The 14,469-nt window shown below is 34.8% G+C and overlaps 1 protein-coding gene across 2 annotated transcripts in view; it reads left to right on the forward strand.

Moving 5' to 3' along the window:
- The window catches only part of WDPCP (WD repeat containing planar cell polarity effector), a 264,105-nt gene that overhangs the window by 139,013 nt on the left and 110,623 nt on the right, over positions 1–14,469 (forward strand). For both annotated transcript variants that reach the window (XM_047781958.1, XM_047781956.1), the window contains exon 10: positions 13,086–13,695. In XM_047781958.1, coding sequence (XP_047637914.1) covers positions 13,086–13,695 — 610 coding nt within the window. The remainder of the gene's footprint in view (positions 1–13,085; positions 13,696–14,469) is intronic.

The raw sequence follows: 14,469 nt of genomic DNA on the forward strand, positions 1-14,469 counted from the left end.
TATCTATTGATATTATTTTTTGTTTATTAATTGGGATACTTTTATAACAAAACTCTTCTACTCCTTTTAGTTTTCCGAGTGGCTGAATTCATATGTTATAATCAGGATAAATGTCTGTTTTTTTAATTTACTAGTTTTCAAGATTGAATTGGTTCCCTATCACTCCGTGAAGGTAACCAGCTTTTGTTTTTTAAATAGTATTATTACTTCATGAATTTAAGTGTATTTGACTAAATGGGTTTCATAAATTCTGTTATCTTTTTAAAAGCTCAGGTTCTTAATTGGCCAGGGGATGCCTCCTCAAGTTGGCTCCTCTGTTAGTCATGACTGTGGTAGTCTTGGGTAACCTCCCTCTCTGGCATGACATTATGGTCCATGCTTATCTTGTACATTTCCTGTCCCAAATCTGGAATTGGCAATTTCTTCAAGAAGCTCTGGTTTCCTTTAATGGAAAATGGTATTTTAAACCCAAGTTTGGGAGCTAAGGCTAATGTGTCTTTGTTATTGGGTTTGTCCTTGTTTCTAGGTTTCTTTAGTAGAGAGTTAAAAATTTTATTCAGAGTGAGTTCACACTGATACCTCTAATTAACATTCAGAATTACAGGGTTTTTAATTTAACCTCTTCTTCATTACATCTAATCTTTTTTATTCCATACCCAAAATCCTAGTTTGCAGGGACATAGGGGATGAATTATAATGTCCTATAACTACCTGTTTACTTTATCCCACAGTGTACACCTAATAATCTCAGAATAACCATGCAAATACTACCACTACTAATATAAATTTCTGAGAACATTCAAAAAATTTTGCCTATGTTTTCCCCATTTCTACCCTTTCCATTAAAAAATAGTTATACTTACAAAGTAGCTGTACTTTATTTACCTTATTGTAGCATATAGTCATTACATATAATGTTATAATGTTCTCTTTTAATCCTCATCTAGTCATCCTTGGATTTTTGGTTTTGCTATTTGGTCAAACTGTCTTTTTCACGGGGGGATTTAGAGAGATTGAAAAACTATATTGCCACCATTGCCACTTGCCAGAATCAGGGATGCTATATTTGGACGCTTTAGTTTAAATGAGCACTTTCTGAAAGGTTTAATTTTACATGATTATGTTTTTGCATGTGGATGTCCAGTTATTTCTGGGCTTTTTATTCTCTTCCATTGATCTATTTGTCTTTTCTTTCATGAAATAACTTTTTATGTATTGTTATAACAAATATAACTGTTGTAATAGATAATTCTGTAGATTGGAGGATTTTTATTAATACAAACATATAAGTTGATAGTATTCACATACCAAAACATATGGCTAAGGGAATATTTATACTTCCTTGTAGAAACTTGTTTTTTTAAGCTTGCAAGACATTTAAGTATTTATCCTGTATGCAAATGGCAGGTTTCATTGAAAGCTCTTAAAAATAAGAGAACTATCCATTTGAAAAAATTTTTTACTATTTTGTTTTTAATTGATGTATTTGGGTAAATAAACATGTGGAGCAATAGGGAACTCTCATTCACTGCTTATTAAAGAGGAAATTAGTAAATCACTGTGCGAGCAGCTTGGAAACTGCTAATATGATTGAAGGTAGGAGTCTCTAACACTAAGGAAAACTGGCCCATGTCCACAAGTAGACATGTACAGTGATGTTCACAGCAGCATTGTTTGTAATATCAAAAATATCTGGAAGTTCCTGTTGTGGCTCAGTGGTAACGAGTCCGACTAGTATGCATGAGGATGTAGGTTCGATCCTTGGCCTCGCTCAGTGGGTTAAGGATCCAATGTTGCTGTGAGCTGAGGAGTATGTCACAGATGCGGCTCAGATCCCATGTTGCTGTGGCTGTGATGTAGGCCAGCAGCTGTAAATCCAATTCAACCCCTAGCCTGGGAACTTCCATATGCTGTGGATGAGGCCCTAAAAAGCAAAAAGAAAACAAAAACAAAATTTCCGCTAACATTTAAGTTGAATGAAAACATATTTTGTGGTGTATTCAGAGGGTAAAATGCTATACAGAAGATGAAATGAAGGAATTAGAGCTATGTGATTATATCCCAAATGAATAAGTTGAACAAAAAGGGATTACAGTATGATACAGTGTAGTAACATTTATGTAAAATTGTTTTCATTTTTTAAATGGAAGTATAGCTGATATCCGATGTTATATTAGTTTCAGGTGCACAACATAGTGACTTAATATTTTCATAGATTATATTCCATTTAAAGTTATTATAAAATACTGGCTATATTCCCTGTGCTATACAGTATATTTTTGTATCTTATTTATCTTATATGTAACGGCCTACACCTCCTAATTTCCTTTCCCATCTTTCCCCTTCCCCAAATCCTCCTCTCACTGGTTACCACTAGTTTGTTCCTCTGTCTAGGAGTCTGTTTCAATTTTGTTATATTTATTTATTTATTTTTCAGATTCTACATGTGAATGAAAACATACAGTATTTATCTTTATCTGACTTACCTCACTAAGCTTAGTGCACTTTAGGTCCATCCGTGGTATTGCAAATGGTAAAATTTCATCTTTTTATGACTAATATTCCATTGTACATATACACACACCACCATCTCTTAATACATACTTAGGTTACTTCCATATCTTAGTTATTATAAATAATGCTGCTATGGACATAAGGGTGCATGTATCTTTTTGAAGTAGTGTTTTCATTTTCTTCAGATATATATTCAAGAGTGGTATTGCTGGATCATGTAGTAGTTCCACTAAAAATCTTAAAACATTCAAAACAATGCTATGTGTTGTTCAGGGTTGTTCTAGATTAGTGTAGTAATAATATACATGGGAATAAATACCAAATTCATAATAACATTTCCTCTGGGAAGAGAAAAAGGAATGAGATATCTGCTAAGATTCATCTATATCTGATACTTCCTTTCTATAAAAAATTATAGCAAAAGGGTAGTATTTCCTAAAGATGATTTTTGCATTAATCATATTTTTCTCTCCACTTTTATGTTTATCTTGAATGTTTCATAATAAAGATCATAAATAAAGGGTGCCTTTTTTTCTCTTGTTCCTAAATTTTCAGCAGAGAGAGAAATGTAGATTTTAGAATAAATTCTGGTAATAAGCTGAGAATTTTGGTTGCTGCATAATCTTTTAAATAACCTGGGTACCCACTGATGAAAGTTTCCAGTTCCAGAGAAGATCATTCTAAATACACCTTTTTCCTGATTTACATATTGAATGACCTTAAAAGGGGTGTAGTAGGTACCCTCTGTAGCTAAATATGAAAGATGAGAATCTTTTTTTTTTCCTCTACATTTTGGTCTTTAACTTATTTTGGGGATCTTTTTATTTCAGAGCACAGAGATTACATCAGTGTTTTTCTAAGTTCTTTTTTAAAACTGAAGCATAGTTGATTTACAATGTTGTGTTAGTTTCTCATGTACAGCAAGTTGATTTAGATATATATTATTTTTTCAGATTCTTTTTAATCATAGTTTATTAATAAGATACTGATAGAGTTCCCTGAGCTATAGAGTAAGACCTTGTTATTTATCTTTTAAATATAATTTTATATACAGTAGTTTGTATCTGTTAATACCAAACTCCTGATTTATTCCTCTCCCCTTTCCCCTTTGGAAATCATACATTTGTTCTCTGTCTATGAGTCTATTTCTCTTTTGCAAATAAGTTTATTTGTATCATTTTTTAGATTCCACATGTAAGTGATATATAATATTTGTCTTTGACTTGCTTCACTTAATATAATAATCTTTAGTATCATCGATGTCACTACAAATGGCATTACTTCATTCTTTTTCATGGCTGAATAAAATTCCATTGTGTATATGTATGTATTTTACACACACACACACACACACACACACACACACACACTGCATATTTGTCTATTCATCTGTCAGTAGACATTTAGGTTATTTCTATGTCTTGGCTATTGTGAATGGTGCTGCTATTCACACATTGAGGTGCATGTATCTTTTTGAATTAGTCTTTTCCAGATAATACCCAGGAATGGTTTTGCAGGATCATATGGTAACTCTATTTTTAGTTTTTTAAGGAACCTCCATAATATCTTCCATGGTGGCTGCACCAATTTATGTTTCTCCCCAACATTGTAGGAGGGTTCCTTTTTCTCCACATTCTCTCTAGCATTTATTATTAGTAAATTTGCAAAAAAATTTTTATTGGAATGTAGTTGATTTACAAAATTGTGTTACTCTCAGGTGTATAGCAAAGTAAATCTGTTATATGTATACATGTATCCATTCTTGTTCAGATTCTTTTCCCATAGAGATTATTACATAGTATTATATTTCCCTGTGCTATACAGTAGGTCCTTGTTACCTATGTATTTTATATGTATCAGTGTGTGTATGTCAATCACAATCTCCTAATTTATCTCTCCCCTGACCCATGTTTCCCCTTTGGTAATCATAAGTTTGGTTTTGAAATATTTGAGTCTGTCTCATATTAAGGGAATCAAGTCAGAAAGAGAAAGACAAATACCATATGATATCACTTATATCTGGAATCTAATATACGGCACAAATGAACCTTTCCACAGAAAAGAAACTCTTGGACATGGAGAACAGACTTGTGGTTGCTAAGGGAGAGGCGGGAGGGAGAGGGAGATGGAGTGGGATGGATTGGGAATTTGGGGTTAATAAATGCATACTATTGCCTTTGGAATGGATAAGCAATGAGATCCTGCTGTATAGCACAGGGAACTATATCTAGTCACTTATGGTGGAGCATAATAATGTGAGAAAAAAGGATGTCTACATGTATGTGTAACTCAGTCACCTTGCTCTACAGTAGAAAATTGACAGAACACTGTAAACCAGCTATAATGGAAAAAATAAAAATCATTATAAAATATATATAAAAAGAAATCTTTGTTTCTGTTTTGTAAGTTCTTTTGTATCATTTTTTAAATTAGATTCCACATATTATTTATCTCATATGATGTTTGTGTTTGTCTATCTGACTTAGTATAATAATTTCTAGGTCCATCCATGTTGCTGTGAATGGTATTGTTTCATTCTTTTTTATGACTGAGTAATATTCCATTGTACATATGTGTCACATCTTCTTTATCCACTCCTCTGTCAATAGACATTTAGGTTGCTTCCATGTCTTGGCTATTGTAAATAGTGTTGTAGTGAGCATTGGAGTTCATGTATGTTTTCAAATTATGGTTTTCTCTGGATAGATGCCCAGGAGTGGGATTGCTGGATCATATGGTAGTTTTATTTTTAGTTTTTTGAGGAACATCTCTACTGTTTTGAGGAACCCTACAGATTTTGCCAATTTACATTCCCACCAACAGCATAAGAGGGTTCCCTTTTCCCCACAACTTCTCCAGTATTTATTGTTTGTAGACTTTTTGATGATGGCCATTCTGGCTTCTGTAAGGTGGTACCTTGGAGTAGTTTTGATTTGCATTTTTCTAATAATCAGTGATGCTGACCATCTTTTCATGTGCTTTTTGGCCATCTGTCTTTGGAGAAATGTCTGTTTAGATCTTCTGACCATTTAAACAATTTTTTGAATATAAAGCTGTGTGAGATATTTGTATATTTAGGAGATTGATCCCTTGTTGGTCACTTTATTTGCAAAGATTTTCTCTCATTCTGTAAACTTTTTGATGATGGCCATTCTGACCAGTGTGAGATGGCACCTCATTGTAGTGTTGATTTTCATTTCTCTAATATTTAGTGATATGGAATATCTTTTCATATGCCTGTTGGTCATCCATATGACTTTGAAAGTATGTCTATTTGGGTATTCTGCTCATTTTTTGACTGAATTTTTTGAAACATGAGAATCTTGAGCCAATATCTGGCTTACTGTCGTTGGTCTCTTGTGCTTAAATTTAAAATATCTTCTATGGAAGGCATCAGTCATACAAAGGCATCCTCATATGCCTTTTCTTCTTTGTATTTTCTTCCTTTGATGACTTTTAGATCATTTCTAATTTTTTTCAACTTTAGCGTTTTTAAGAATAACAATGAAATCCTTGGGGGGTTTTTTTGTTTTGTTTTGTTTGTTTTGTTTTTTAACAGTTTCAACCTTAAAGCTGACTGATTTATTTTAATTTCAATTTTTTTTTTCTTCCATTTTTGGCCACCCCAAAGCATGGAGCTCCTGGGCCAGGGATCAGATTCGAGCCAAGTCACAAACTAAGCTGCGGCAACACTAGATCCTCAACCCAACTGTGCCAGGCTGGGGATTGAACGCTTGTCCCAGTGATCCCGTTGGGCCACAGCTGGAGCTTCCTGACTGATTCAAACTTGAGAAACATTTCACTTGAGGGATAATACTACCAACTTGTTTATCCTTGAAATTGGGAAATTCCAAAACCTTTAAGACTCCTTTTTATCTTTTATGCTTTCTTAGCTTAAAATATTCAATTCCTACCATTTCTTTTTTTTTTTTTTACTACACCATTTTCTTTAAAAAGACAAAAAGCAAACGATAACAAACCCTTGCGCTGTGGTCATTCGTCTCATCTGTTGTCACAGTCTCCCTTCATCAGCCACTTCTGGTACCACATAGCCAGTGGTTTGGCTAACACTGCTTGCGTTTCTGTGCTTTTCTTCTTTGTACCTTTCTGTTACCTTATAATTAAAGCAGAGATCTTTTCCTTCAGATTTTCAGACTTTTAGCAGATCACCACACATTATAAATCTTTTTTAACCTCTTAATTACCTATAAGTGTTCTTTCCCTTCACATTGTTTGCCTATTTACTATGCCCTTGTTAAAACTTTTCAACTGCTATTTATCACAGGTGTTCCCACTTGAATTCTAATGACTAATTCCTGAAACCTCTGGCATGTATTTTTAAGAGTATTTAAAGAGTTGTTGGTTTTCAGAATTCACCAAATTTTAGACGTTCCTGAAGACAGAATTAAGACCAAGAACTCAAAAGTTGCTAAAAGAGTAAATCTTAAAAGTTCTCATCACAAGAAGAAAAAAAAAAAAGTAACTATGTTTGGTGACAGATGTTTACTAGACTTAACTGTAGTGATAGTTTCCAGTATATACAATTACTGAATCATTATGTTGTACACCTGAAACTAATACCATGCTGTGGCAATTATAGTTCAATAAGAAAGAAAGAAAAGACAAGACCCAAGAAATCAGTGTGAGAAGGGAATTCCTGATCAGGAAGTTTGTAGAGGGTAACTGCATGCCTCATAGAAGGTCGGAGTAGACTTCAAATTAATCTTGCTAGGTTATGAGAATATTACCAGCCATACTCCTCTCATTATGGAGTCTTCTCTTTTTTGTGCTTTTTCTTTAGGACATTTTTATGTAACATCTCTTCCGTTACAAACCATATGTACTGTTCCTTTATCTTAGCACTGTGTATCTTGGCCTGATGATCTCCTGACTAGTACTTCAATCTAAGTTCATTTTGGGGAGAGAAAAACAGCTGCATAAAATATAAGATGAGAGATGTCTTAGTATGTGCAAACTTGCATTTTAAAAAGTCTGTACTTTGTTTTGGTATTTTGCGATAACTACATAATTGTATTTAGTGTCTTCAACCTCTTATTTACAAATGATCAGAGAGACAGAAAGTCTTAACAGCTAGAAAATGTATTAACATATTTTTCTTCTATATGTTTCTTCAGTCAATAGGGTATACTATTAATGACTTTAAGAGAATGCAGGTGTAACACTTGATTTTCACAGTCTTGTTCCAACACATTGGCATTTGCCTGGAAAAACTGAATGACTGAATTTTCTTCCCCTGTATCTCCTTGTGCTATTTTAGCTGAGCGCATTTTTATTGATGATTATCTGTTTCTCTCTACATTTATATATTAAATATCTTGCTTCAGAGTTTTAATTGCAGTCCTAATTCATTTTTTCTTTCATTTAAAATATTAATATCACATTAGGCAACATCCAAGTGTCATTCCACTATTGTTGACTGATGTAAACTTTTGCACGAAGCTCCTGTGCTATGTCAGTCAAATTATTTATAAACATTTCCCTGTGCAGATTTGCTATCATTACATACTCATTATTGCTTCTTGTTTATCTTATTAGATAGTACATGGTATCCTTGTCATGGAAGTATCTCTATGTACAGCTTTCTTATTTTCATAGACTGAGGTATTTCTTTATTCTAGTAGTATTGGTTATCTCTAAAATGATTTAAACTTAAAATCATTAAGTACAAACTTTAAATGTTTTGTTTAAAAATTATTCAGTCAGTAGTGTTTATTGTAAATAAATGAAATTAGTTTAACTTCCAAGCCACATCTTTTCTAGGTTTAAAATTATCTTCCGTATTTGTAGTTTGCAGCTATATAAATGTCAGCCATGAGTTCTAAATAACTGAATTTGAATTCTTTAGGATTGGTGTCTCTCCTTTTATCTGCTATGCTTACCAAAGAATTTAGGACTTTGTCTTCAGTAGTATTAACCACTGTTTACTGAGGACTCCTCCACCCCCTGCCTATTAGGTACATTAGTTTTAATTCATATGGCAATTCGGCAACACAGGTGAATAAATCCTCTTTTATAGATGGGAAAATTACAGTTTCAAGAGTTTAACTTGCCCCAAATCCCAGAGTTCTCAATTGCCAAAACAAGGAGACAGACCCTGTTATGTGCAGCTTCTGCTGTGTGGTGTAGCTTGTGTAGCTTTTGGTTGTTATACAAGGTCAAGTCCAACTTGGAATTAAATTCTGAACCTAACTATGTCAAATGTCATCTCATTATATTTTGATAGTCATGTCAACTTGACCATATTTGTTCATGGCAATACTACTTTCAAGAGATTCCATGCAACATCATTAAAGAAACCTGAAGTTTTCCTTTTTTCTCTTCTGTTTAAATAGGTTTAAAACCCAGCAATAATGTTTTGTCTTTTATGATTTTTCTTTAGAGGAAATATTTTAGTTTTTATTGGTTCATTTTAGGGTTTTTTGTATTTATATTTACAAAGTACACTTTTTTTCAATACAACACAATTCAAGAATGAAACATCTTTTTTAAAAAATAATTTTGGGGGTATAATTACTTTACAACATTGTGTTAGTTTCAGGTGGATTTCAGCAAAGTGGTTCAGTTATACATATACATATATTCATTCTTTCTCATATTCTTTTCCTATATAAGTTATTATAGAGCCTTGAGTTCCCTGTACTTATATACTAGGTTCTGTGGGTATCTATTTTTTGTGTAGTAGTGTGTATATGTTAATCCCAAACTCCTAATTAAGAGGTCAGAGACCTTGCCTTCCACCCTTCCTCAGTCACACAAAGAAAAGTGGCCTGTATAATTCACTCCTTGATAAAAATAGCTCAGCACAAGCTTCTTTTTCATCCCAAGGTTCACAGGCTCCTTGAAAAGTGTTTGCATAATTTGTCTCTAGAGTCCCTTCACTTTTTTCTTACTCTTCTTCCCTCTCTCTGATCACACAGAGGAAGAGCTGATACATTCACGTAAACTTATTAATTACCTGTGCTTTGCAATGCAGTGTGTCTTACAGAGACCTTGATTTTTAGGGTCAGACAGATTTGGATTCAAACTATAGTTCTATCACTTATTAACTTTGATACCAAAGGCAACTTAGGCCATCTCTCTGATCTTTGTTTTCCTTATCTCTTGGTAAGGAAACTTTCAAACGTTGGAGTATTGAAAAGATTAAATAAAACGATTTATGAAAAGTGATTAGCACAATACTCTAGTCTCTTGCTGTTTATTGCTATTGGTGAGGTGTCTCTTTACTGAAACTCGTGAACACTTCAGTGTTTTTTAATCTTTATGCTTTTATGATACTTTAATTATGCCATGCAAGACTTTTTCCTCCCTTAAATGGGTTTTATCCATTTAACTGTGAAGAAGGTGATCCTTGACAGTGGCTAGCTTTTTAGAGGTATCTGGGATTGGCAGTGGAGGAGGTGTAGATGGGGACCACAGTCTTACTCCCGTTTAAAATCTCTTTCTCTTGATGAAATGGTAGAGCCTATTGGGGAGAGTATCACAAACCTTTGGAACTGAGGAAGCCTGGAACCTTTCTCCCGGTACCTTGAGCCTAATCTGTTCTTTGCCGAGACTGTCATTGTGCCCTCTCCTTTTAGGCTGTCCCATGTGTGTTCAGGCTTTTTCAAAGTCACCCAGCCTCTTAGTTTTCTTCCCTAAGGCTTCCTTTATAAATCTTTAAGTTTTATGATATTTCAACCAGCACTATGGTGTGGCTTTTTTTTATAGCTTTTGTCTAGCTCCTACATAAGATACCAAAAAAAAAAGTATAAAATAGATGATACAGCTAATTTTTTTAAGCTTACAGTTAAAATGAGGACATATGATAAAAAAAAATTAGAAGTAAATAAAAGGCCAAAGGTCAGAAGTTGGCGGAGTTGGAGAGGGGAAGGGTTTATGGAGGTAAGATCAAAGGGAGGACGATGCTGCCCAGCTGGAAGAAATTAAGAACCCGAGATAGCATTTGGTCTTTAGAGGTGAGCATGGCTAGTAGTCTCTGAGTGAAAAGTGTGGATTTTAGGTAAAGAACATGAGTGAAGTTGTTGGAAGATAAGCTGAGGCATATTAAATTTTTGAGTTTAAGTCAGTTCCATTCAACGCCAAGCCAGAAGTGGTTAGGAGCACTCTATGGATAAGAGGCAGGAGAGAATTATTTGATGGGCTATAGTTTAAAGCCAGTTGACTGTTGGTTATCCTTAATGTTTTGATTTTGTAACTTGGAGACATTTATAGGCTTAGGTTTTGGTTTGCTTACACAGGCAGACATGGCATCAGACCCGCATCAGTGGAATGGCCTCCTTGTTTAAGTGATTTAACAAGTTACAGAGCTGGGAAAATGCAGCTCTAGTGTGAACTCAGAGTAATGAGGGGAGACTGTAGGAGATACAACTAGAATTTGCAGGTCAGATCATGTCCCTTCTTTGCGAATGGCTTTTCCTCTCTTAGTCGTATAATGTAGTAGCCTATAAGCTACTACACAACCTTCCCCCTCCCCCAGTTCCCACTGTTTTCTTCTTTGCTCCCTTTTCTCTAGCCTTGTTGGTCTCCCATTGTTCCTTCATCAGGTGAAGAGGGCCACCTTGCTCCCTCTGCCTGGAGCCCTTTTCTCCCAGGTGGCTGGATGGCTCACCCTTCATTTCTTTCTGGCCAACATTATCAGACAGGCCTCTCCTGACTACTCTCCCGTCCCTTCCCATTTTCCTTACTTTGCTTTATTTTATTTTTCTTCATAGTATTTAGGAAGTGCACATATAGATTTATGTTTGCTTGTGAATTGTTACCTTGTCTTCAGCCATTGGAGTGTGTGCATGGCACATAGCTCACACCCAAATATTTATTAGACAAAAGAGAAAAAAAAAGAACAGGAAAGAGAGTATGAGAGAGGGAGCGAGTTGGATATGGATCCTATATGGTTTTGTGTTCCAGGCAAGGGAATGAAAATTTAATTCATTAGTTAGTGGGTAGCTATTGAAGAGTTTGAACAGGGGAGTGAGAGCAAAAACATTTAGTTTAGGAAGATCAGTTTGGTAATGATGTGTAGAATGGAGTTTTTAAAAAAATTCATATCAGCCCCCATTCCCTTCCCAAGTCAGCACTGTGGTTCCTAGTCAGATTCGTTTCCGCTGTGCCATGATGGGAACTCCCCAAGTCAGCACTGTATAATATAGCTGTATGTGTTTTAAGAAATTTTTGTTTGAAATAGTTTGACTCTCAGGAAACTGCTGAAATAATGGCCAAAAGAATGAAAGCAAATTCCCGACCTGTATTTTTTCTTCTAGTTTGTCCCAGTGATAGTATCTTATACTATTGCAATACATTGTCAAGTCCAGGAAAATAACCTCAGTATAATACTGTTAGCTGAGATACAGGCCTAATTTGGATTTCATCAGATTTTTCAAGTGTGTGTGTGTGTGCATGCATAGCTCTGTGCAATCTTATCTCCTGTAGAAATGTGTTTTTTAATGTTTCTATATCTAATTTTGAAGTTTTCAACAAAGTGTTAGAAAATTTCCTTTGGTACCATTCTCCAGGTTCGTGGCCTCCCGTATTTACATATGAATAAAGCGAATGGCCTGTTTTATTTCCTTATTCTTCTGCCTTGGTGTTTCTTTGTAGTCTTTCCTATCTACATTGAATGCTTTTTACATTTTGTCTCACCAGTACTGCAAATGATATTGCTTACCAGTTCTTTTTAAAATTTTATTTGAGGAGTTCCCATCGTGGCGCAGTGGTTAAGGAATCCGACTAGGAACCATGAGGTTGTGGGTTCGGTCCCTGCCCTTGCTCAGTGGGTTAATGATCCGGCGTTGCTGTGAGCTGTGGTGTAGGTTGCAGACGCGGCTCAGATCCCACGTTGCTGTGGCTCTGGCGTAGGCCGGTGGCTACAGCTCTGATTCGACCCCTAGCCTGGGAACCTCCATATGCCGCAGGAGCGGCCCAAGAAATAGCAAAAAGACAAAAAAAAAAATTTATTTGAACACTGGTGCTTTATACTTTCTCATTTATTTCTATTGGTTATTTATTTTCTTAACCCATCATATCCTTTCCAACAGTAAAATAATTCTTCAGGACTTTTAACAGAGTTCTAAAGTTTTTTCCTTAACTGCACTACTAATTAGAAATATATTTCTGGTAAGTAGTTTCCCAGTAATTTCCGAATTGGGAAAGGTAGTGGGTGGGAAGGGGATTAAGTCGTTTAACGTCCTTTATTCATCCTTCAAAAATCAAACTTCTAATGTTATTAGATATTCTGCTAACCATATTATTTTACTAAAGTCCTACTTTATTGGTTTTTAATATATTGTGGGAAATATTTGTCTTTATGTTACTTACAGACTTTCTAAAACAAAGTGTTCAAATTAAAATTTCATAGTTTAATTTCTGCAGCTCTGCAAAATATGTGCCATATATTTGTTCTATGGGAGATAGACACATACCTACTTATATGTTGCTGATATTTAAGGTGATAGTTGATGGTCTTCCATATGATTCTGGATTAATATGCAGGCCTATGCATAACAGCTGAAGAAAAAGCAAGGTCTATATGAACATACTTGATACATTTCTTACAGGTTCTGAGTTCTGTCCGCACAGAATGGGATCCTCTGGATGTTTGCTTTGGCACCAAGCAGCCTTACCAGGTGTTGACAGTGGAATGCTCCAGCAGTGTAGACAAAGAGCCTATGGCTGACAGCTGCATCTATGAATGTGTTCGGAATAAAATCCAGTGTGTATCAGTCACCAGAATACCACTAAGATCGAAGGCCATTAGCTGTTGCAGGAATGTTACTGAAGACAAACTGGTTTTAGGCTGTGAAGATTCTTCAGTAATTCTTTATGAAACTCACCGTAGAGTGACTTTCTTAGCTCAGGCTGAACTTCTACCTTCGTTAATGAGCTGCCACCCAAGTGGTGCCATTCTGCTAGTTGGCAGTAACCAAGGGGAGCTACAAATTTTTGATATGGCTCTTTCTCCTATTAGCATCCAGCTTTTGGCTGAAGACCGCTCACCTAAGGAGACTCTGCAGTTTAAAAAATTCTTTGATGTTTCTAGCAGTCTTGTTCAAATGCAGTGGATAGCTCCACAGGTTGTTTCTAAGAAGCCCGAAAGTGGGGACATCTATAATCTTCTCTTCCTCAGGTTTGACAGAGGACCTTTAGGTGTACTTTTGTTTAAACTTGGTAAGTCAAGGAAGTTGGTGAGTAAATAAATTATTTATGATGGTGACAATATAATTGAGACAAGAAAACTATTCTTAGAATGTAGATTTTCTATTTGTCATCCCATCAATATGCTTGCCTTTCAAACCTTCCATATAGTTCCCTTAATAAAGCTTTGTGGATAATTTTCTAAATGTCAAGGAACATAGTTAGATATTGAAGAATTTGGAAATTGCACTAATTGCCCATGGTGAAGAAAAAGCCCGAACTTTGCACATTTGTTTCTTTCCAAAATAATTTGTCTAGTAAAGAAATGCATTTCTAACTTAAGAAATACATATGAAAAAAATCTTTAAAGCACTTATTATGTCCATTGCAAAATTTCATGTTACAGGAATGTAATACTTTTCCTATTATGATTATTTTAGATTATAGGTGTCCACTGCTTCCCAGATTGGAAATGTATAAAGCATATGTTTTAAAAGAAGAGAAGGAAAATATTTACTTAAAATTTGCTAAAGATATTTTTATAATTTTTTGTTTTGCTTTTAGATAAAAATGTTCAAAAGGATTTATCGATATTAGGAAAATTATGTATTATTGTATCCCATTTCAACCAGGAAGCTTTAAAGCAAAAGTTTATTGTTATGATTTATTTGCCTTTTTGTAGTTTTGCATTACTAGCTATATCCTGAAATATATGATATTCTTTAGGGAGTTTTGTCTAATTTAACATTTTTGAGAGAGCCTCACTTATGATTTAAAAAACAGATTTTAATTAATGCACACTACTGC

This window comes from Phacochoerus africanus, chromosome 5 (genome assembly GCF_016906955.1).
Source record: "Phacochoerus africanus isolate WHEZ1 chromosome 5, ROS_Pafr_v1, whole genome shotgun sequence".
Lineage (NCBI taxonomy): Eukaryota > Metazoa > Chordata > Mammalia > Artiodactyla > Suidae > Phacochoerus > Phacochoerus africanus.